Source organism: Bolinopsis microptera, chromosome 4, assembly GCF_026151205.1.
Source record: "Bolinopsis microptera isolate Bmic1 chromosome 4, MBARI_Bmic_1.0, whole genome shotgun sequence".
Lineage (NCBI taxonomy): Eukaryota > Metazoa > Ctenophora > Tentaculata > Lobata > Bolinopsidae > Bolinopsis > Bolinopsis microptera.
This window is the reverse complement of record NC_087075.1, coordinates 3455139-3478191: the sequence shown is the minus strand read 5'-3', so window position 1 is coordinate 3478191 and position 23053 is coordinate 3455139. Positions and strand designations below refer to the sequence as shown.

Below are 23053 nucleotides of genomic sequence, written 5' to 3'. Positions count from 1 at the left end.
ACATCGGATAGCTAGCGGAAACTAGCGGATGTGTTAATGAAGCTAGTACTTTTCTTAGCTAGTTTGCACCGGTGTCCGCTATGCCTATACTCCGCTAGCAATCCATTAGGTATAAATGCTGCATTTTAGTGCATCTCCGTTAGGCGCCCGCTAACTTAAATCGGGCAATAGTAATACGGATTACGGACCCGTGAATTATTGATCATATTTATAGGGGAGTGGTTTATATTGCGAATGAGTATGGAGTAGATTTTGTCGTCACCGTAGGACCGTCGCGGGCCACTTTATATATTTATACCCGATTACTTATTTCCTACAATCTTCTTGCCTTCGGTTGATATTCGTTGCATGCCACTTTTCGGCCGCGACGCGCGCGTCGCCGAAGGCGGGAAATAATATTTCCGATATTTGGATACGAAACATGTATCAAGCCTTCGGCTAGAAGGAAACTTTGTTTTCGGTCCGTAGTTTCTGAGTACTACTACTTCGAAAAACCAAAAAAAAAATTCGGCTATAAGAATAATAATAAAGAGCGTAACATTAACATTTGTAGCGCGATGCGTTATTGTGCCGCGCCGCGCACTCAATGAGGCTTCTCACAGCGACAGCAACGTGAATTCCAGTTTTCCAACTCCCAGCTGCTGGGAGTTGAAACTACCGGAGCGCATTTTTATTTGAATTCTATTTGGAGTCGAGCGCTACGTTATACTCTATATATAGCTCGTTTCAAGACGAAATCCTCATTTGTTCAGTTTGTCTTTCGATTACGTTTCTACTTTTATTTTAAATCGTGTATTCGAATCTTCTTCATTAATTTTATGAACCAGCTGATTTTCGTAACGGCTAGATCGGCGAAATGCGCTACTGTGCCGCGCCGTCGCGCCGAGCTGCCATCAATTGACATCGTCAATTTGCCTTAACCAGAGCCCTCTCGCAAACAAGCGCGTCACGCATATATATCACGCGTATACACATGGCTATGTGAAATCGTCAATTAACATTAACATAAAATGTGGAAAAAAGTGGTTTTTAGGGAAAAAATTTTGAGTTAGAAAATGTTCGGTCCAAGCCATTTTCAACACTTTCGTATTAATATTATATCGAGAGCTACGATGAATTAAAATTGTCAGATCATGGCGTTTGAAATAAATTCTGGTAGTGGCCAAGGAGACATTCGAGGTCCTTCACTTTTCAATGTCTGCCTCAATGATGATTCACGATGTCAATCCTTCAGTACAGCTCGGCCGCGGCGAGACTACTAATTGATTCACAATGTCAATCCTTCGCATCTCGCCGATCTGCATAAGCTGTCATGTGGTTGCGAGAAGATGCGCGGCGAGGCCCAGTAGTGCATCGTGCTACAACGAGGCCCATGGCCCGGCCCAGTGCCATGTTACTGGGCCGCGCTCAGCCTGTCATTCCACCGAATCTCTATTCTATGTTTATGAACAATAGCCTGAGGTCCCCAGGTAAAGTGCCATGCAACTGCATGTGGTGCATTTGGCAGATCTTCATTTAGCGAAGTGTAGTTGCGAAAAACGTTATTTGATGCGCGGCCCAGTAGTGCATTACGCTGCAGCCTCAATGTGGCTGCTAAGATAACAGTCACACTCACAGAAAGCAACAAAGTAGTGACAGTGTCTCACGCGACGGAGCGGTTCGTCTAAGATCTATCAGTCCGCTTGTTGATGATATCACTGTGTTAGATATGGATTATGAAGAAACAATTGACCTTTTGTGTAAGTATGGTGCCCAAGGCCTGGAGGTCTCAGAATTAATGGTAAAAAGACTGAAGCTCTGGTAATTGGTAAAGCAACCTCTCAACAGCCATACACGATGACGAAGGAAGCCACAGTTGAAGACATGACAGCTAGTGCAGCAAGTTAGAGACTTTACGTACTTACTACAGTACAACTATTTCCATTGACGGCACTATCGACCGTGACCTGTCTGCTAGGATTCAAAAAGCTTCCGAAACCTTCAACCAACTCAGTAATAATAATATATGGAAAAACCGCAACAATAAATCTTACACTGATGCAAAGATCATGATTTATAGGGTAGCACCCGTAGCAGTTTCATAGGGTAGCATCCGTAGCAGTTTTATAGGGTAGCACCCGTAGCAGTTTTATAGGGTAGCACCCGTAGCAGTTTTATAGAGTAGCACCCGTAGCAGTTTTATAAGGTAGCATCCGTAGCAGTTTTATAGGGTAGCACCCGTAGCAGTTTTATAGGGTAGCACCCGTAGCAGTTTTATAGGGTAGCACCCGTAGCAGTTTTATAGGGTAGCACCCGTAGCAGTTTTATAGGGTAGCACCCGTAGCAGTTTCATAGGGTAGCATCCGTAGCAGTTTTATAGGGTAGCACCCGTAGCAGTTTTATAGGGTAGCACCCGTAGCAGTTTTATAGGGTAGCACCCGTAGTAGTTTTATAGGGTAGCACCCGTAGCAGTTTTATAGGGTAGCACCGTAGCAGTTTTATAGGGTAGCATCCGTAGCAGTTTTATAGGGTAGCACCCGTAGCAGTTTTATAGAGTAGCACCCGTAGCAGTTTTATAGGGTAGCACCCGTAGCAGTTTCATAGGGTAGCATCCGTAGCAGTTTTATAGGGTAGCATCCGTAGCAGTTTTATAGAGTAGCACCCGTAGCAGTTTTATAGGGTAGCACCCGTAGCAGTTTTATAGGGTAGCACCCGTAGCAGTTTTATAGGGTAGCACCCGTAGCAGTTTTATAGGGTAGCACCCGTAGCAGTTTTATAGGGTAGCACCCGTAGCAGTTTCATAGGGTAGCATCCGTAGCAGTTTTATAGGGTAGCACCCGTAGCAGTTTTATAGGGTAGCACCCGTAGCAGTTTTATAGGGTAGCACCCGTAGCAGTTTTATAGGGTAGCACCCGTAGCAGTTTTATAGGGTAGCACCCGTAGCAGTTTCATAGGGTAGCATCCGTAGCAGTTTTATAGGGTAGCACCCGTAGCAGTTTTATAGGGTAGCACCCGTAGCAGTTTTATAGGGTAGCACCCGTAGCAGTTTTATAGGGTAGCACCCGTAGCAGTTTTATAGGGTAGCACCCGTAGCAGTTTTATAGGGTAGCACCCGTAGTAGTTTTATAGGGTAGCACCCGTAGCAGTTTTATAGGGTAGCACCCGTAGCAGTTTTATAAGGTAGCATCCGTAGCAGTTTTATAGGGTAGCATCCGTAGCAGTTTTATAGAGTAGCACCCGTAGCAGTTTTATAGAGTAGCACCCGTAGCAGTTTTATAGGGTAGCACCCGTAGCAGTTTTATAGGGTAGCACCCGTAGCAGTTTTATAGGGTAGCACCCGTAGCAGTTTTATAGGATAGCACCCGTAGCAGTTTTATAGGGTAGCACCCGTAGTAGTTTTATAGGGTAGCACCCGTAGCAGTTTTATAGGGTAGCACCCGTAGCAGTTTTATAAGGTAGCATCCGTAGCAGTTTTATAGGGTAGCATCCGTAGCAGTTTTATAGAGTAGCACCCGTAGCAGTTTTATAGGGTAGCACCCGTAGCAGTTTTATAGGGTAGCACCCGTAGCAGTTTTATAGGGTAGCACCCGTAGCAGTTTTATAGAGTAGCACCCGTAGCAGTTTTATAGAGTAGCACCCGTAGCAGTTTTATAGGGTAGCACCCGTAGCAGTTTTATAGGGTAGCACCCGTAGCAGTTTTATAGGGTAGCACCCGTAGCAGTTTTATAGGGTAGCACCCGTAGCAGTTTTATAGGGTAGCACCCGTAGCAGTTTTATAGGGTAGCACCCGTAGCAGTTTTATAGAGTAGCACCCGTAGCAGTTTTATAGGGTAGCATCCGTAGCAGTTTTATAGGGTAGCATCCGTAGCAGTTTTATAGAGTAGCACCCGTAGCAGTTTTATAGAGTAGCACCCGTAGCAGTTTTATAGGGTAGCACCCGTAGCAGTTTTATAGAGTAGCACCCGTAGCAGTTTTATAGAGTAGCACCCGTAGCAGTTTTATAGGGTAGCACCCGTAGTAGTTTTATAGGGTAGCACCGTACCCGTAGCAGTTTTATAGAGTAGCACCCGTAGCAGTTTTGACAATATTTTTATATGATAGTGAGGTTTGGAACACAATAAAAAAGCAGTTACATTACGTTGCTTGTTGTCATACGTTGTATGACCCGCCGCGCACGAAGTGCGCGGCTCCCCCTGTATCGTCGAAGACGATACACTATAGTCGAAGACGATACACTATAGTGAAGCGACAGTGGGGGTCACCACGTGATACAAGTTGCTTGAGGAGAATATTTAAGATAAGATGGCTCGACCGAGTTAGAAACTCAAAAGAGCGTGCAAGGATAAATCCAGTAAAGACGTATATAGGAGCAAACTGCCTGCGCTGGTTCGGCCATGCCACCAAAATGCCAGACACTAGGCTGCCTAAGTACCTGCCTAACTGGATCCCTGTGCATAGGACAAGATCTAGGGGTCGTCCAAGAAAGAACTGGATAAAATGAATGCTAGAAGATGCTGCAGCGTTTTTAAAATGCTCCCCTGACGAGATATTGGCGAAAAACTGTCTCGATAACGTGATATGACCGTATAAGGAAGTTAGTCTAATTTCTCGTTAGGGTTGGGGTTTCAGCATATGCTTTTGTTAAGGATTGAGTTAGGGTTAGGGTTGGGATCAAATTAGAGGGTAAGGGTTTCGAATAGTTGTTCAGGACCAGCTAGAGAACGGGTTGAAAAAGTCACGTGACAGACGAGTGTAGAGTGATTAATCATCATCCAGATCTAGAAGGAGCGAGCGAGATGGCTAGTGACCGCAAACACGAAACACTGGAGGGAGATGATACGACATAAACGGGAGTTCAATAAATCAGTTCATTGCATGGTCATGGTGCAGGCCACTCGAATGATTGAGGAGTCGAGGAGACCTAATCAAGTACAAGTTGAAGTATAAGTAAGTACAACATTAGTGATGATATCGTAACATTTAATTAATTATTTAGTTATATTATTATTTAGTTTAAATTATTATTACTATTAGTTATATTATAACACTCCAAATATTTCAGCCCCAGAATTCCCGCAGACCACCTTTACTTGTAAGGACGGAACATGGGAACAAAACAGTGTGGTCAACCCTTTCAACAATGTGAACAAATGTCTCAGTAAGTTATTGAACATTTTCCCGGAACTCATCTCCTTGCAGAATAAATTTGCTAACATACCTAACATACCTAACATACCTAACATACCTAGCATACCAAACACATCTAACATACCTAGCCTGTCGTAGGGCTCGGGTTAGGGTTGTGGTTAGGGTTGTGGTTAGCTTCGGAGTTATGGTTAGGGTTACACTTCCGGTTATAGTTGGGATTAGGGTTAATGTAAAACCACTTTGTTCGGTTGCAAAATCATGAAACCAAAGTCACGTGATAATTTTAAGGCGAGCTAGTAAAAGCCCACTAGTTTAGCGACCCTAATATATATGTGAGTATGTCATCTAACCTTGCAGAGCCGTCAAACAAACATTAACATAAACGGTGAAGTTATGGGGGTGTTTCGGAATCGGCATGGAAGAAAACATCAAATGACAAATGTTGCGACTTTTATTTAATATACCCAGAGTTCTTATATGTATGAAATAAGAAATCCTTGGCAAGTGATTTTGTGGAACGCAAAAACGTACGCTTGTCTCATTTTGCATCTACAATCTATTCGAGCAAAGTACAAATTGCAAATGAAGAAGCTTGTATGTTGTAGAGGTGATTCAAAATACAAATTTGAAACGATTTCCTTTTTAATTTTGTCAACACATGTTGACTTTAGGAAGAACTTCATGAATTCTCCGAAAATTCATATTCATTCTGTGTTCTGAATTCAGAAAACAGAATGAATATGAATTTTCGGAGAAATTCATGATCAATGATATAGTATTTGCCATTTTATGTAAATGTAATGGGAATATGATGTACAAAGAAAAACACGAATAGAAGTCGAATACACTTTTAATAATGATATGACAAAGACACGATGTTTAATTTATAATCATTTTATAGTCTAAGTCTAAAGCTAACTTTTAGCTCAAACATAACCGGAATCTAAAAAAACTTTAATGTTTAATTATAAAAGATACAAAAATCAACTTAATATCTCATGAAAAAACGTTGTTTATGTAAACTGGGTCACTTACAATTACATCGCTATAAATACAGAATAATATTCAGCTGATTATATACAGAAGTATCAAACTTGCATTTATAATTTAAACTTTTAATATTAATGTTATGTGAATATTTTGTACTTTTTGGGTCAATAATTACAGTAACTTAAAATTAAATTAATACATGCATATTGCATTTATAGAGTGATATATGGGCCATAGAGTGATATCTGGACCAATGAAAATACAGTACCTAGAAATAATCTGAAAAGCTGGTTATATACAGAAGTATCAAACTCGCCTTTATAATTTTTACTCGTTGGTATGTTACAAGACTGTTTTAATTTGAATCCAGATTGTACTTTTCGGGTCAATAATTACAGTAACTTAAATTAATACCTGCATTTATAAAGTAACATCTGGGCCAATGAAAATACAGTACCTAGATATAATCTGAAAAGTATAACTCTAACAGTCTTTACAAGTCTAGTTACACAGCCTGCGTTCTCTAAGCCTACAAATCCTAGACATTTAGTCTTCTAAACCAATTAGCTAATAAGCTGATAAATAGCTGATAATTAGCTGGATATTTGAGTCATTGTTCTTTCCAGTTGTTGGTGATTCTGAGTATCCAGGTCCACGTTCTCCATTGCGGCTGTTGAATACCGTGGTTAAAATTAGAACAGATCTGTCGTCACTTAGTTACCACTTAGTTACCTTGTTAAAGCAACACATAAGACAAACAAGTAAAATCAACTCACTTGGATTATTGATGACTTCAGAATGGTCCTTCCACTGTCTCTTGTACATTTCAACAGAGTCAGCTCCAGATTCGGGTAGAGAGGGAGATACTGCCCTGGTATGTTGTTTCTTGTAGAAGAAGAACACACCGACACCAACAACAAGCAGAACTGCAACCACCACAATACCGATTATGTTCCAGCTGGTCTGTGACGCTGAGAGGAATGTAAGGATATCATTGGTATTTTGAGTTTGTAAATTTAGCAAAACGTTTCAAACATTCGATTAGCTAATTATTTAAGGGGGGGGGGGGGGGGGGGGGGGGGGGGGGGGGGGGGGGGGGGGGGGGGGGGGGGGGGGGGGGGTTGTTGTTCAGCCTCAAATTTTGGTGTAACTTGATTTTGACATAGCAGTTGACCAAAAACCTAGGACCCGTGACTAAACTTTTGAGGGGTCCTGGACCCCAAACGCCCACCGGTGCTCGTGGTGCAGCCAGGCTCAAATATGGGCCAAAATTTGGTGCGTATGCCCAAATATGGGCATATGTTTTTGGCTCATGACTCAGCCATTTTGTGTAACATCTGGATTTTGGGCATATTAAGGTGATTTGGCCTAGTTGGCTGCACCGGTGGGCGGTTGGGGTCCGGGACCCCCTCAAAAGTTTGGTCAGGGGTCCAAATTTGTTGGTCAACTGCTAAGGATCAGAATCAATTTCACAAAAATTTCAGACTGAACACCCCCCCCCCCCCCCCCCCCCCCCCCCCCCCCCTCCCCCTTAAATATTAGCTAATCATATAATTAATTACCAGGGCAGAAGACGAGAGTCTGGTCCCAGGAACCGTGTTGACACTTGATAACGATTGTCTCATCCCCACAGTTCACCTTCAGTTCACCCAAATGAGAGATAATGTCGGAGCTTGAGTCCATGACGGCGTTCTCAATGCTTGGTAATTTACAGTCATCTGCAGTAAGGGGAAATGTTATCAGGTATATGTGGAGGTAACAGTGCTATTTCAAGATATAAATGAGAAATCAGCATGCTGACATGTATGAGTTATACGCAATGTTTTGAGATAAATATAGTTAATCGTGGGGGGGGGGGGAGGTTCTGAACATTACTCACTGGTTTGGGTAACATAGAAGGCTCCTGAGGATTGTTTTCCGTCAGAGAATACCGCGGTACAAGTATAAATACCAATATCGCTAGCTTCCACTTCGGGTAGATACAAAACTGATGATATCTGAAAGGAAGGTCAGTTAACAGTTTATCGATGTTATTATTTTCTTCTATAATACACTAAAAAATTCCTGTCTGAAAGAGTTAATAGCTTGTGACTGGTAGTTAGTAACCACTCAGTAACCACTTAGTAACCACTTAGTAACCTTGTTATCGTAGTAGAGGGTAGAGTGGGGTAGAACTGGACTATCAGCTCGGTACCAAGTGATCTCGGTATTCTCATCTATTGTAGCAACAGAGCAAGTCAGGTTGTAACTCTCTCCCAGGTGCACCTTCTCCGGTCCGGTTACTCCTTCCACTCCTGAGTAGATAAAAATGTCAATATATCAGGTAATAGGAGCAAATTTAACATATATTTTTCCATTTATAATCTGGAGTTCAGCAGAAAAGATGGAGTCAACATTCCAAAATCAAACAGTGTACAGAGAGGAATGCTGTGGTTTATCCTGCCCATTTCTTAATAACAGTAATGATAATAACATTACCAATTTCTAATTAATACATTCGAATGTAAGCAGAACTGAGCACAAGACTTGCTGAGCTACATCTTAGATTAAGAAGATTAAATAGCTAACTTTTAAAACTGTTTAAAGGTTTAAAAACTTGTAAAAAAACTGCAAACAGATAACAGCATTCCGAACTGCAAACAGATAACAGCATTCCGAACTGCAAACAGATAACAGCATTCCGAACTGCAAACAGATAACAGCATTCCGAACTGCAAACAGATAACAGCATTCCGAACTGCAAACAGATAACACTAACAGCATTCTTAACTGCAAACAGATAACAGCATTCCGAACTGAAAACAGATAACAGCATTCCGAACTGCAAACATACCGTAAGCGAGCACGACAGCTCTCCTGACAGAATACCCTCCGACGTCAGCGTAGTGAACTGTAGCCTCGACCTCTATGTCTTGAGTGACTGGCCACTGTAGGGTGCTGGTATACTCAGAACCTGGGGGCAGGGCTGTTAGCTCAGTTACCACTTAGTAACCACTTATTTACCACCTAATAACCACTTAGTAACCACCTATGTAACCACTTAGTAACCAGTGCTTACTAATCAACCCAATTTGAGTTAACTCAATGGTTGTGGGTTATTCTATAACCAATAACAAAGGCTCGCTATTTTGGTCGCAATATATTTCAATCTCTTCACTTTTTAAGTTTTTCAAAGTAGAAGTGACTTACTGGTGTAAGTTACTAATTAGTAAACAATTATTAATCACTCATTAACCACTCATTCAATAAAGTAGAAGCGACTTACTGGTGTAGGAGCCAGAGAATTGTATAGTTCTCAAACTGTTGACCTTCCAATGAACGGCAGGCACGTTAGTTATGTAGTTTGCAGTCAGGGTAAGAAGCGCCTCCTCTCCGATCAGCACGTAGCGAGAACTATCTACTTCCAGAGTGGGTTCATCTGTGCAAAAAGTTTATTAAATTACTGATATTGATAACTTAATAACTATTAGGGTATATTAGATGGCAAATCGTTTTCGTGTAATGTGATATACTTGATCTGCAATATTCTCAACATTGACTTACCAACGATATAGATCTTTGCTAAATCAGATTTGATAACTACATCAGCTCCGTAAGAAACAGAACAGCTGTATTGAATCTCCTTCACCTCCTCACCCACACTTATCACTTCTCCTCGGAACTTCACCGCGTCACCATGGTGATCACCGTCACTGATCTGCACGGCACCTTGTGACAGATCACATGACACCTTGACTCCGTCCTGGTGCCGAACACTGAATACCACCTCAGTCAGCTGTCCTCTCTTGACCACGATATCAGATACTACGTCAATGAATCCCAGTAGTTTGAGGGGAGCGGGTTCAGATCCGTACACTGTTAGATCTGACAGGATGGAGGCAGCACAGCGGTACTCTCCCATGTCAGAGGTGAGAACTGAGTTCAAGGTTAGGTAACTGTAGGATGTGACGGATCCAGGCACGTGACTAATACTGAAATAATACCAACTTGGGTTATATACAGACAGATATATTCTTTCCTTTTTAAAGGGCCGAAGCAAGGTAATTAACCCTGTAAAAGGTAACATATTCTCACTCATATAAAACTAAGATGGGATATAAAATAAACATTAACTATATGAAACTAAGATGGGATATAAAAAGTGCTTAGTGCTCCTTTATAAAATAAACCTCTTATCGTTGAACATAAGTTCTCCGTCCTTAGTCCAGAAGACCAGATCTGCTTTAATAGCCCCAGTAACAGTACACGTGAGTGTTATATCATCTCCCAGAGCTACAGTTTCAACAGACAAGTCCACTCCTGTGATGATAAGCAAATGTTACACAAATCTGCAGGTTATGAAGCTTGATCTGACGCCGTATTGAAATTCTGTCAGTTCAATCGGTAAGGCTGTACCTAATATCTTAATATGTACGTAACATTGCGCACTGTGCCCGATAACGCGAACAGTGCGCGGTTGCGCACTCGAGGGCAGTGCACTGTACCTTATAACGTGGGGCACATTCGAACGCAAGCAACTTTCAATATCCAACTTACGGACTGGAGAGATATTTGCTCTCTCGGACTCGATGATAAAGCCTTGCTCGAAAGTAGCCTTGCAGAAGTAAGTTCCTTCCTGTCTAGTAGTCAGCACGTTGGTAGTTGCGTAACCGGTATTGTACCTCTCTGTCTTACGGCTGGGGACCTCAGCTGCAATTAGTAATCAGAGTTAGTAATCAGAGTCAGTAATCAAAGTTATTAATCAGAGTTATTAATCAGAGTTATTAATCAGAGTTAGTAATCAGAGTTAGTAATCAGAGTTATTAATCAGAGTTAGTAATCAGAGTTATTAATCAGAGTTATTAATCAGACTTTGTAATCAGAGTTATTAATCAGAGTTATTAATCAGAGTTAGTAATCAGAGTTATTAATCAGACTTTGTAATCAGAGTTAGTAATCAGACTTAGTAATCAGAGTTAGTAATCAGACTTAGTAATCAGAGTTAGTCATCAGAGTTAGTCATCAGAGTTATGATTCAGAGTTATTTATCAGAAAATATTGCCCAACTTGTACCGAAGTCTCGATTGTTTCCAACTTAAATTATTAAATTATTTATTTAATAGGCACGTACTGGAATCAGAAGATCTGATCCAGACCAACTGTTTGAGCCCATCTCCTAGAACGCTGCAGATCAGGGACACTTCTCCCTCTACTGGTAGACCGCTGTCTTTAGGCATTGTCTTGAAACCAATAAGATTTACCAGAGCTGAAAAAGAGTGTACTCACTTTATAGCGACAATTAGAACTATATTTAATTCATTAAAATCAGTAATAAGTACCGAGAAAAGGTTTTATTGATCTTTTTAAGGAACGTAAGTTATCAAACCAGGCAGGCCTATTTTAGAAAACTAATAATAATGAAAACTAAACTGACCTTTTTTAGATAAGTATTTTTTGTCCCCTGACGAGACAACGCACTGCACGCGTGATCTCAAAGTCAAGGGTGAGGTGACCAAGATAGACTGCTTTGATGTGCTCTCAACTCCAGCGCTGATCTCTTTTTCGTTGATAAACCTAAAGTTGGGTATATTAAAAGGGAAAACTACAGGAAAAGGCACTAATCACCTATTCTAGAGTTAATGCGACCGTTAAGACAAATTATCCACGTATAAGACCATCGTTTTACAGTCAAGTTATCTTCTAGTATTACTATTATTACTAGTAGTACTACTACTAATCTGTCAATAAAAGATAACACTCACCATTTGAACGACGAGTCTGCGTTAGTAGCACAGGTAAGAGTAGCTTGTTGGCCAGATTGTAGTGTCGTGTCCACAGGATGTTGGGTAATTCCCGTATCTGATAGTAGGATCACGAGATGAAATGAGATTATTTGTAATTAATTAATCATTCGTCAATTACTGTTAAGTACGTGATAATGCAGCATTAAAAGAGACCCTGTATAAAACTAACCAGACACAGTGACTTTAGCCGACGAGGAGAGGGTTTGTCCCTGATGAGCAGCCTGGCACTTGTAGACACCCTCGTTCTCCTGGCCCACATTCTCCATTATAAGAGAGGTGGAGGTAGAGGAGAGCGGGGAGCCGTTCAGAGACCAGGTTATTTCTCCCATAGTAGGTTTGCAGTGCAGACTGACGCTGTTTCCTGAATAGTTCCAACGTCACAGTTATGGGATTGTAAGAAAGGGTCATTAGCACGGTTTAAATGTATTCAATAACTTATCTATACTCTAGAACTGGGTATTTATTAAGTTAGCCCTGTAATCTCTTCAGATATCATATTAAGATTAGTTCAGCAACTCATAACATACCTTTAGTTAAGTCCATGTCAGTGAGAGCCTCTAAGAAGCCTAGAACAGTAAGTGTAGCAGGATCTGAGACGATAGTACCTATACCGAGGTAAGTAGCTCGGCACTGGTAGTCTCCCTGATCTTTCGGGGTGATGGTCTCCAGATTCAGGACACCGATGGCCGGGTTGGACGTTGAGGTCAGTCTCTCTCCCACCTGCAACGTTATTGTTAATCTCAAATACACGATTTGATATCTAACCACATTTCGATAATCAACGATGTTTTTGGTGAATATTGGTAAATGGTTATATATATAAGGGTGATTATTGGATAATGGTTAGAGTGATATTTGGTTAATGGTTAGGGTGATTATTTCCAAAATTTTAGTTTTCACTCACCGGCTGTCCGTTTCTAGTCCAAGAAATAATAACTGCGGAATCGGAAGGAACAGTTGCAGCACAGAAGAATGTGTGATCTGAATTCTCAGAATAAACAGTTACAGTTGAGTCAAACGTCAGTCCTGAAGATGTTAAATCTTTAGATAACAAAACGATTTTATGGCATCTAATTTGAAAACAATTTTCAGTTAAAAACAGTAAATTCAAGCTAAATGTAGCACTGATGTTTCCGTAGTAAATAGTTAGCAGATGATAAACGTACCCATAACTCTTATATCAATCTCGTTGCTTGGTTCAGGCTGAGCTTCATCACTCCAGACAGCAGAGCAGGAGTAAGAGCCTTCATCAGAGCCCTGTACCATTGTGATACTAGTCTCACATGAGAACTTGCCTCCTTCCAAACTGTTGGGTATCATACGAGTTATAATCTACCCATACAATATATATATAACATTATACATTATTGATTATGCGATATTAATCATAATTTATCTTGAACTCATGTAAGTGATGCAGTTCAGCTCCAAAGATGACATCCATCGCGCCTCTCAGCTGGTGACTGGCAGTTGGTAACTAATGAAGTCACTTGAATGTTTGGGCAACAAAAATCTGTTCTAAGTCTGAATAAATAATCGCTTGTCTGAATAAACAAAACCCTGAACGGATCAGTACTGTTAATCTGCTGTAAGTCTAAATAAACAATCACCTGAGTGGTTCAGTAGCGTTAATTTGCCTCGAGTCCTTATAGAAAAGACAAAGTTCTGGCTCAGAGGCGGCGGTTATCTTGCAGCTCAGGTCAAGAACGGAACTTTCCAGAACGTTAAGAGAGGTTGTGCTGATTTGTACTCGTGAGCAAGAAGGTTTATCAGTGCATGTCTTCAACTGAGTAACAGTAATACTCTGTCCTCCCAACTGGAAGCCCTGGTTACATCTCACTGTGACGGGTTCTCCCAGTTTAACGATCCACCCAGCAGGTGGGTCGCTCACTCCGTATCGCACCTCCTCCATCTGACACACTTGTATACAGAGAGAAGGAGCAGTAGCTCCGGTACTGGTAGTACTGGTGCCCTCCGGGCACGAAGAACACGTGCTAGTTCCCGTCTGGTCTTGGTATGTTCCCGCCGGGCAGCTCACACATTGGTCACCGGATTGGTAGGTTCCTTCTACGCACACCACTGTAAACACAAACGTTATTATTTGAATATGTTAAAAGAAATATCACTTTCGTGATATAACTGGTATTAATGCTAAACTTATTGCATTGAGAATAACTCATCTTTAAACCGAGATAAGAAATGCGAACTTACTACAACTATTGTCCAGAGGAACAGATCCAGCACCACAGCGTATCTCGTCAGATCTGGACACGTGAGAGGCGTTTCCAGTTCCCGCGACTGAAACAAAAGTAGTTTTATGTTTATTATTAATTAAGTACACTTATTTAACTTGCTTAAAATCAAAATTAACGAACTTCTATCGGTCAGAAAATCTAAAAATCATGATTAAAACTTACAAGCGTCGAATGACAATGTTGGGAAATCATCCTCAGCCGCTCTCCTCCTCCTTTTATTAGAAGAACACTTGAGTCTAGCCATGATTGTGGTGGGTGCTTTCAAACACGAATCCTCAATACAACAAGCACAGGCTCCCACGCACGCAGCGGTATCCATCACGGTGTACGGAGCGAAGGTGGTGGACTGCGCCCACTCAGAGAACTCAGTGAAGAGTTCCAGTCTTCTGTCCGTGCCGGTGTTACCTGTCTGCTGATACTTCACCTTCAGCCAGATGAAGTTACCCGTGGTATAACAGGCGTCGTAAGCGTTATCGTAGGCAAAGTAGTTGTCGTCCTGGTGGAGAATCAAGCTTAGAGTGATAGCTAATTCAGCTAAAACGTGCGAGTGATAGCTAATTCAGCTATTTCAGCTAAAACGTGCGAGTGATAGCTAATTCAGCTGAAACGTGCGAGTGATAGCTAATTCAGTTAAAACGTGCGAGTGATAGCTAATTCAGCTAAAACGTGCGAGTAATAGCTAATTTAACTTAAACTAGCGATCTTATTCCCAAATTATTTGAGTGTTTGTGTAAATCATATTCCAGTTTTCTGATAAAAGGAGTACTAAACTTACCAAACTACAGTCTCCATCAGAGAGACAAGTAAGAGAAGAAGCAGCGTTAGCCACGTGGTAAGGGAAGGCTAGTCGGAGGTAGTCACCGTAGTAGTCAGTACAGGATGCCAGCCAGGGCAGCTCGTAACCCACAGAGAAGGTGAGTGTGATGGATTTCGGTACAACCACTCCTGTGGGGGACAGGCTCATTATGGTATGATATGTATGTTAGGTGCGTTAGGTATGTTAGGTATGTTAGGTATGTTAGGTATGATAAGTATGTTAGGTATGTTAGGTATGTTAGGTATGTTAGGTAGGATAGGTATGTTAGGTATGTTAGGTGTGTTAGGTGTGTTAGGTACTTTAGAGCTTTAGGTATGTTAGGTATGTTAGGTATGTTAGGTATGTTAGGTATGTTAGGTATAAGGTATGTTAGGTATGTTACATGTGTAAGGTATGTTAGGTATGTTAGGTGTGTTAGGTATGTTAGATATGTTAGGTATGTTAGGTATGTTAGGTGTGTGAGGTATAAGGTATGTTAGGTATGTTACGTGTGTAAGGTATGTTAGGTATGTTAGGTGTGTTAGGTATGTTAGATATGTTAGGTATGTTAGGTATGTTAGGTATGATAGGTGTGTTTGGTATACTAGGTATGTAAGGTATGTTAGGTATGTTAGTTATGTTAGGTATGTTAGGTATGTTAGGTATGTTAGGTATGTTAGGTATGTTAGGTATGTTAGGTATGTTAGGTATGTTAGGTATGTTAGGTATGTTAGGTATGTTAGGTATATTAGGTGTGTTTGGTATGCTAGGTATGTTAGGTATGTTAGGTATGTTAGCAAATTTATTCTGCAAGGAGATATGAGTTTCGGGAAAATGGTCAATAACGTACTAAGACATTTGTTCACGCCGTTGAAAGGGTTGACCACACTGTTCTGTTCCCATGTCCCGTCCGTACAAGTAAAGGTGGTCTGGGAAGTCTGGAGCTGAAATATTTGGAGTGTTATAATATAACTAATAATAATTTAAACTAAATAATAATATAACTAAATGATTAATTAAACGTTTTGATATCATCTCTAATGTTGTGAACGTGTTTACTGTAGTTAAAGCTCACAGGAAAAAGAGCAACAATGAAATACGAACAAAATATTTGGCAAAAATCCAGTAAATTTGGCACACTAACCATGTACCCACTATTGCACGAAACTGTACACGTGACCATGGTTTCAGTGACTGAGGAGCCGATGACGGTTGAAGATGTAGAGAATGAGGTTGGATCACATACTAATTCTCCGTTATCCGGGGCTGCAAGTCGAGCACATGCATCTGAGAGAAAGAAATGAAGTTAGATAGAGATAATGGAATTCATATTTAATCATCTGTAAATAAATTGTAGCATATTTGGCATATTTAGACAATTTAACTGAGATCATTAAGATTATTAAGATATTTAACATTTACTTACTGACTACGTTAGTATTGACTGTAACCAGTGATGACTTTCCGTAGTCTGAATAAACTGCCAGAGCACCATAAGCTCCACTATCCGTTACACTCATGCTTGGTTTAGTGTAAACATACTCGTACTGAACATAAAGGTCGGTCAGTAATAATATTATAAATACTTGACATAATGAAGAGCTTCATAGATTAAAATAATCTAAAGTTGTTCAATAAAAAAACGATAAAGAATACCGTCCCAGAATACGTTTATTCTTCTAATAGAGTACCTACCCTGCCCCCTTCCCCCTTTAGAGTACCTACCCCGCCCCTCCCCCCTAATATAGTACCTACCCCGCCCCCCCGGCTCCCCCCCATCCCTAAGCTAAGCCCTCACCTCAGTAGAAGAGAGTTGGGTTCCTGCTGTATTTCCTAAAGTTACTTCATAACCGTTAAACTTCCAACCAAACTGGGGTTCAGGGGGATTGTCCGCTTTAGCAGTAAAGGTGGCAGTAGCACCAACAGTCAGGGTAGTGGGCCCCGACACCGCAGTAACACCTGATTGGGGACACGTGATCACAAGGTCGGAGAGGTGGTTATTGTAGGGATAATGAAAGTTTAATAGCACCTAATTTATTAATCTATTATTTATTTACACTATGTACTTATAGTAGCCCAGGTTGCTATCCCACCCAACAAGCACTATGTACTAGTACTACCTATAGCTTTATAGTAGCCCAGGTTGCTATCCCACCCAACAAGCACTATGTACTAGTACTACCTATAGCTTTATAGTAGCCCAGGTTGCTATCCCACCCAACAAGCACTATGTACTAGTACTACCTATAGCTTTATAGTAGCCCAGGTTTCTATCCCACCCAACAAACACTTACCAATGGGTGTGAGACAGGCCACGTTAGTGTTCAGCTCTCCGCCAGTAAAGATGTACTTTCCAGAGTAAGAAGGGTAAGTTGCTTTACAGCTCCTGCACAAAGTAGCTGTTTACCACCTAGTTACCATATACTTCTAGTTACCACCTAGTTACCAGATACTTCTAGTTACCACCTAGTTACCACCTAGTTACCATATACTCATATACTTCTAGTTACCACCTAGTTACCACCAATTAGTTACCAGATACTTCTAGTTACCACCTAGTTACCACCTAGTTACCATATACTTCTAGTTACCACATAGTTACCACCAAGTTACCAGATACTTCTAGTTACCACCTAGTTACCACCTAGTTACCACCTAGTTACCACCTAGTTACCATATACTTCTAGTTATCATCTAGTTACCACCTAGTTACCATCAAGTCACCATATACTTCTAGTTACCACATAGTTACCACCAAGTTACCATATACTTCTAGTTACCACCCAGTTGCCACCTAGTTACCACCGAGTTACCACCTGAAAACTAACCAATAAGAAGGAGAAGCAGACGTGTCTGCGTTGACAGTGAGCCTGCTTTGGTAGACGGTTAGAGAAGTGGTTGGCTCGAGGGCTGTGATCTGTGTAACCCCGTTTGTCACGTCGGTTCCCGTACTGAGGAGTTTTCTATTATTTATAGTACTACACACTACTACACACACTACTACACACACTGCTACACACACTGCTAGTTACAGTAGTATTCTACACACACTACTAGTTACAGTAGTATTCTACTCACACTACTAGTTACAGTAGTATTCTACACACACTGTCACTACTTGAATAACAAACTAACAGCTTATCTTAACCGATAAGTTTTGTAACTCACGAAGTTAGTGAGTTGTGGGATTGCCATGTGATGGAAGGTTGAGGAGGTCCCTCAAACGAACAGTAGATATACGTATCAATTCCTCGGAGTATCTTGTAATCCTGGGGCTGAGTGTAAACCTCTGAGGGAGTGGGTGTGAAATGTTAAATTAATATTTGAGTGTGGACTTACTTCTGATTAATTAGTTATAATCGATAAATTAATTTCTTCTAATGCAACATTTGACAGTAGTTAATCTACGATTTTCACAAACCGAGAACGTTGACAAGCGAGTCGGCGCTCTTCAAGAAGAGCGCGTCTGAGGATAGTTCCACGTGCAAAGTGGTGTCCTGGTTGGTAGCAGCAACCCCAGTCCAGACAAGGGTGGAGGTTGTTATCTTGCTGCTATCTACAGCTGTTGTGTCAGTCTATTTTGGGAGTTTCTTATCAAATATTGGAAATTCTGTCAATAACATGAAATATAGGACTTTAAAAATAAGGCAAACTATTCGTCTACTTGATATTTGAGATGCCAAACATCATAGAACCGAGATCAACAAAATAATCTACTTGACATTTTTTTGCAAATTCTGTTGATAACATGACAATCATCCTTCAAAATTAATTCAGCCGAAAATTTAAATACAGGACGTTAAAAATAGGGCAAACTAATAGAGCTAAACAAAATAATCTACTTGACATTTTTTGCCGGGATCTGTAATCTAAAATAGCACTGCGTGTTATTTACAGTTGTGATAGCTTGATAGTGAACGCAGCATTAACAATAGGTACCACCTAGTTACCACCTAGTTACCACCTAGTTAAACCGTTGTTATAGTGTACGCAGCATTAACAATAGGTACCATCTAGTTACCACGTAGTTACCACCTAGTTACCACATAGTTACCGTTGTTATAGTGTACGCAGCATTAGCAGTAGGTACCATATCCACGTCGTCTTTGAACCAAGCAACGGATATAGCGGATGTGTCAGTAACGGTGACGATTGAAATAGTCAGAGCTTGCCCGTTAACCACGAGAGCGTGTGTTGGGAAGTATAGTACACCTAGGGAGAACAACATATTTAGCATATTTAGCATATTTAGCATATTTAGCATATTTAGCATATTTAGCATATTTAGCATATTTAGCATATTTAGCATTTATTAACTCTAGATAGTATGATAGATATTGACCGATCAGCTCCCAGTTAACTATTAATTCCAGTACCCAAGAAACGCGACCAGGTATTAGGTATTGGCGCGGAATGCCCCCCTGGACCCATTATTGTGGAAATAGTTTACCTGCTACGCTGATAGTGGTAGCGGTACTGTAGATTATATCTCCACCGTAGTTAACTCCACATTTGTATTCTCCAGAATAGGTACTTTGCATGTAGCTAACAGCTAGTGTGGACTTGACCTGAAGGATTTTTATATATTTAGCATATTTAAAATATTTAACACAATTAACATATTTAGCATATTATCTAACATTTAACATATTTAAAATATCTTACGAAGCACCATTTTGAACACGGGCGATGTTTTTAATTATCAATTTATCTACTAAATCTAATCAACAAAATGGAGTAAAAAAATGGTCAAGTTTACATCACCGGATTGGGAATAAGTTGTTTTATTTATCAAAGTTAGATAAACAATATTGAACACAATTAGCATATTCAAGTAAATATGTTAAATATGTGAAGGTAAAAAGAGGGTCAAACGTACCCTTTTGCCCCCACTATAAGTGGGGTAAGTTGTTTCAGTTGTTAAAGTAGGATTAACGTTTCCATCGTCCTTGGTCCAGAAGGTGGAGATGATAGACTCCACTCCCGCAACGTACGTCGCTTCGCAAGTCAGTGCAAAGCTATCTCCGGTTGCTTTCCCGGACGATTCGCTTGGGTTTAACTGAATAACTGAAGAAAACAAAAATATATGTTTAAAATGTAGAAATATACATAAAATGTAGAAATATGTTTAAAATGTAAACATATGTTTAAAATGTAGAAATATATTTAAAATGTAGAAATATGTTTAAAAGTTTAAAATGCAGAAATATGTTTAAAATGTAGAAATATGTTTAAAATGTAGAAATGATAATCTAACGTTAAACTAATTACACTTTACATTGGTTTACACTTTGCAGGAAGATTAAAAAATCAACTGAATAATTATATAATTAATTGATAAGATGATAATATAATAAAATAAAAAAGTGATCCTAACCAGGGGATATAACGGTCATGGAATGAGTATCGCTTCCTATATCACTGGCATCCACAGTTAACACGCACGTGAACACCTGACTCCCCCCACTCAACCGTGCCAAGACAGCGGTGGAGATGACAAAAGTGTCAACTTGTGTAAGGAGAGCGGTGTCGTAGTCCCCGCTGGTCAGAGTATACTCGCTGGTAGTGGCACTCACGTCGCCGCTTATATCACCACCCTTCCACTTGACTGCTCCAGAAGTCATGGCTAACTTCATACTGGCACTGATTTCCGACAGGCTGCAAGTAAGGGTAGCGGCAATTCCGTCGCTTGCTATAGCCGGTCCAGATGCAGTAACACCTGAAAAGAATTAAAGTGAGACTGGCGGTCATTACAGCGGTCATTATAACTGTAAAGTCGACGAGTCCAACTCAGCCCGCACGTTTTAATAGGTTATATTAATTTACAAAAAATTGGCGCACATCAACATGACAATTATCGTGCTTGATCATTTTTATAATTAGGGGTGCAGAATTTGAAAAATTTAAAAAAAATTTTAAAAAAATTTACGAATACGCTTCTACACCATATTTTTCATTATCGAATTGTATCCAGGCACAGATATTGCTTGGCCTTGACCAGTAAGCGCCGTGCACCTTGTCTCACGTACGTACACCTTGTCTCACGTGCACCTTGTCTGACGTATAACTATAATGACGTACGTGCACGGCAGCTGCCCACGTGCGCAGACAGCTGCCCACGTGCACGGCAGCTGCCCACGTGCACGGCAGCTGCCCACGTGCGCAGGCAGATAGTGAGATAGGCAGATGATCGCAAAAATTACTTGGCAGCTTCATATTGCTATGGGCGTAATTAATTTAATCATAACCAGTGTTGGGCGCAAAAAAATTAACACTCCCTATTAGTCCTGTACACAAAATACCAGAAAGGTAAAATTGAAAAAAATTGGTTATTTTAGAAGACATACCGGTAAAATATCTGAAAAATGTGTTTCTAAAGCCGTTAAAATAGTTGGCCTGAATATAAACGTGTCTAAGACCAAGTATCTCACAGTAAATTTAGTAGGAGAGGAGTCACACACAATAACTTCTAAGAACAGACAGGCCTTAGAGGAAGTGGAGGATCCTACGGATTGCCCTAAACGTGGACTGGAGAGAACATCGCACCAACATGGAGGTCAATTTGGATCACTCCCAAGAGTGAGTTCGAAGATACAGGCCAGAAGAATGAGGTTGGCTGGACAGTGGACACAAGCAGCGACATGTGACCTAGCTACGGGACCATAGGGCGGGGCAGACCACCGGACTCAAGAACACTAGGGAGATTAAAAAGCTTATGGCAGACAGAAAGCTTTGGAGAAATATCATCGAGACTCGGGCTCTGAAGCCGCCATAAGTCAACTGTCCAGTAAGTCAAGTCATTTGCATCACATTTGGGGTACAAAACCATAAATTAAACCACTTACCACCGGCCGATTTTTAAAGATTTGCTTTTAGTTAGTGCCGATCAAACAATTATTTCAGCTTAAACTGTCAATTACCAATAGGAACCCAAAGAGCTCGAAAGATCATTGATCATGGACATTGAATATGAAAGTAAAAGATCAAATTTATAACAAATTTTAGTGGTAGTTTCAAAACAAAACAGGGCAAAATCAAAAATGCCTTCAGGAACACAATAAAATTACACGTAAAAATAAAATTGCGGCCTAAAATTTTAAGGTTTATCTAAAGAAACAGTGAGAAATTATAAAAATGGTGAATAGTTATTAATACTAATAGAGATAAGAAACTGCATGTCAACATCGACTCAGACTTTAAGTTTAAGTCGCCATGAATTTTGTAACCATAGTAACAGTATGTCACGTGTTCAATATAAGCCAATAATGCGCCAGATGCGTGATATCACGTTTAAGATCTTACGGCAGTTCCTTTTAAAAAATTGAAGTAACATTCTGGATGGATTTATACAGCTCACGCGAAGCAGGGTTCTTTGACCCAATTCCAAACTTACGACTTTCACTTCATGTTTGGTCCGATTTCACGATAAGGAGCCGTGTTAAGTCCAAGTTTGCGTCGTGATTTAAAAAGCTAATTCGACAAAATGTGGGGCTGATCGCGTCACTTAACGTCAATTTATAAATATAATACCATTATAAATGGATTCGGCAAAAATTTCTCGTTAAACCGATTTAATGTAAATCACTTGCATTATGCTTACAATAAATTGTTAAAGCTTTACTGGTATTTTCTGCAATCTACACACGATCGGCAGTCTGGGTCTCAATATAGAAATTCACGTTGATCACGCGATTAATGATTAAAAATCTACTAATGTATTACTTGGACAAAGTTCGGAGTTACAGGCTCTATCTTCACTGGCCACACCCAACCCCGTACAATCAGCTCCCCCATATTGAGGTGCTGGGTTAGTACAGGTCCTAATCCAGGTTTGAGTTCCTCCTCCGCATGGTACCGAACAAGCTCCGGAGGCAGTGTACGCACTGTACCCACCGTCAACTGCATCTAAGGGATTTGATGATTTAACATGATTCTGGATAGGTAGAATGGATTTTTACATAATTTATAAAGCTTATTTGATAAGAAGTGGGGCATTCTGGATTTGGGCAAAAATGTCTAGTTAATAACTACTTAACTTAATGTAAATTAATTGCATTATGCTTATACATTGGTTTGGATTTTTAGGGATGGTTCGCTTTTAT

At 40.4% G+C, this 23053-nt stretch overlaps 1 protein-coding gene across 1 annotated transcript in view; it reads right to left on the bottom strand.

Moving 5' to 3' along the window:
- Positions 1–5961: 5961 nt before the first annotated feature.
- LOC134814418 (basement membrane-specific heparan sulfate proteoglycan core protein-like) overlaps positions 5962–23053 on the bottom strand; it is a 160237-nt gene continuing 143145 nt past the window's right edge. Inside the window, exons 8-41 of the mRNA XM_063822529.1 lie at positions 22674–22856; positions 20329–20670; positions 19831–20018; positions 19402–19519; positions 19006–19163; positions 18373–18526; positions 18120–18240; positions 17780–17902; positions 17246–17337; positions 16750–16910; positions 16378–16498; positions 16096–16238; positions 15802–15895; positions 14931–15100; positions 14318–14651; positions 14112–14198; positions 13511–13979; positions 13067–13206; positions 12805–12926; positions 12428–12620; positions 12070–12261; positions 11859–11955; positions 11531–11670; positions 11228–11362; positions 10654–10806; positions 10287–10416; positions 9661–10088; positions 9383–9535; positions 8951–9070; positions 8257–8411; positions 7997–8114; positions 7680–7835; positions 6894–7088; positions 5962–6787 (exon numbers count right to left, since the gene is read on the bottom strand). Of these exons, the coding sequence (XP_063678599.1) occupies positions 6711–6787; positions 6894–7088; positions 7680–7835; positions 7997–8114; positions 8257–8411; positions 8951–9070; positions 9383–9535; positions 9661–10088; positions 10287–10416; positions 10654–10806; positions 11228–11362; positions 11531–11670; positions 11859–11955; positions 12070–12261; positions 12428–12620; positions 12805–12926; positions 13067–13206; positions 13511–13979; positions 14112–14198; positions 14318–14651; positions 14931–15100; positions 15802–15895; positions 16096–16238; positions 16378–16498; positions 16750–16910; positions 17246–17337; positions 17780–17902; positions 18120–18240; positions 18373–18526; positions 19006–19163; positions 19402–19519; positions 19831–20018; positions 20329–20587 (5496 nt within the window). The 5' untranslated portion in view covers positions 20588–20670; positions 22674–22856 and the 3' untranslated portion in view covers positions 5962–6710. The remainder of the gene's footprint in view (positions 6788–6893; positions 7089–7679; positions 7836–7996; positions 8115–8256; positions 8412–8950; positions 9071–9382; positions 9536–9660; positions 10089–10286; positions 10417–10653; positions 10807–11227; positions 11363–11530; positions 11671–11858; positions 11956–12069; positions 12262–12427; positions 12621–12804; positions 12927–13066; positions 13207–13510; positions 13980–14111; positions 14199–14317; positions 14652–14930; positions 15101–15801; positions 15896–16095; positions 16239–16377; positions 16499–16749; positions 16911–17245; positions 17338–17779; positions 17903–18119; positions 18241–18372; positions 18527–19005; positions 19164–19401; positions 19520–19830; positions 20019–20328; positions 20671–22673; positions 22857–23053) is intronic.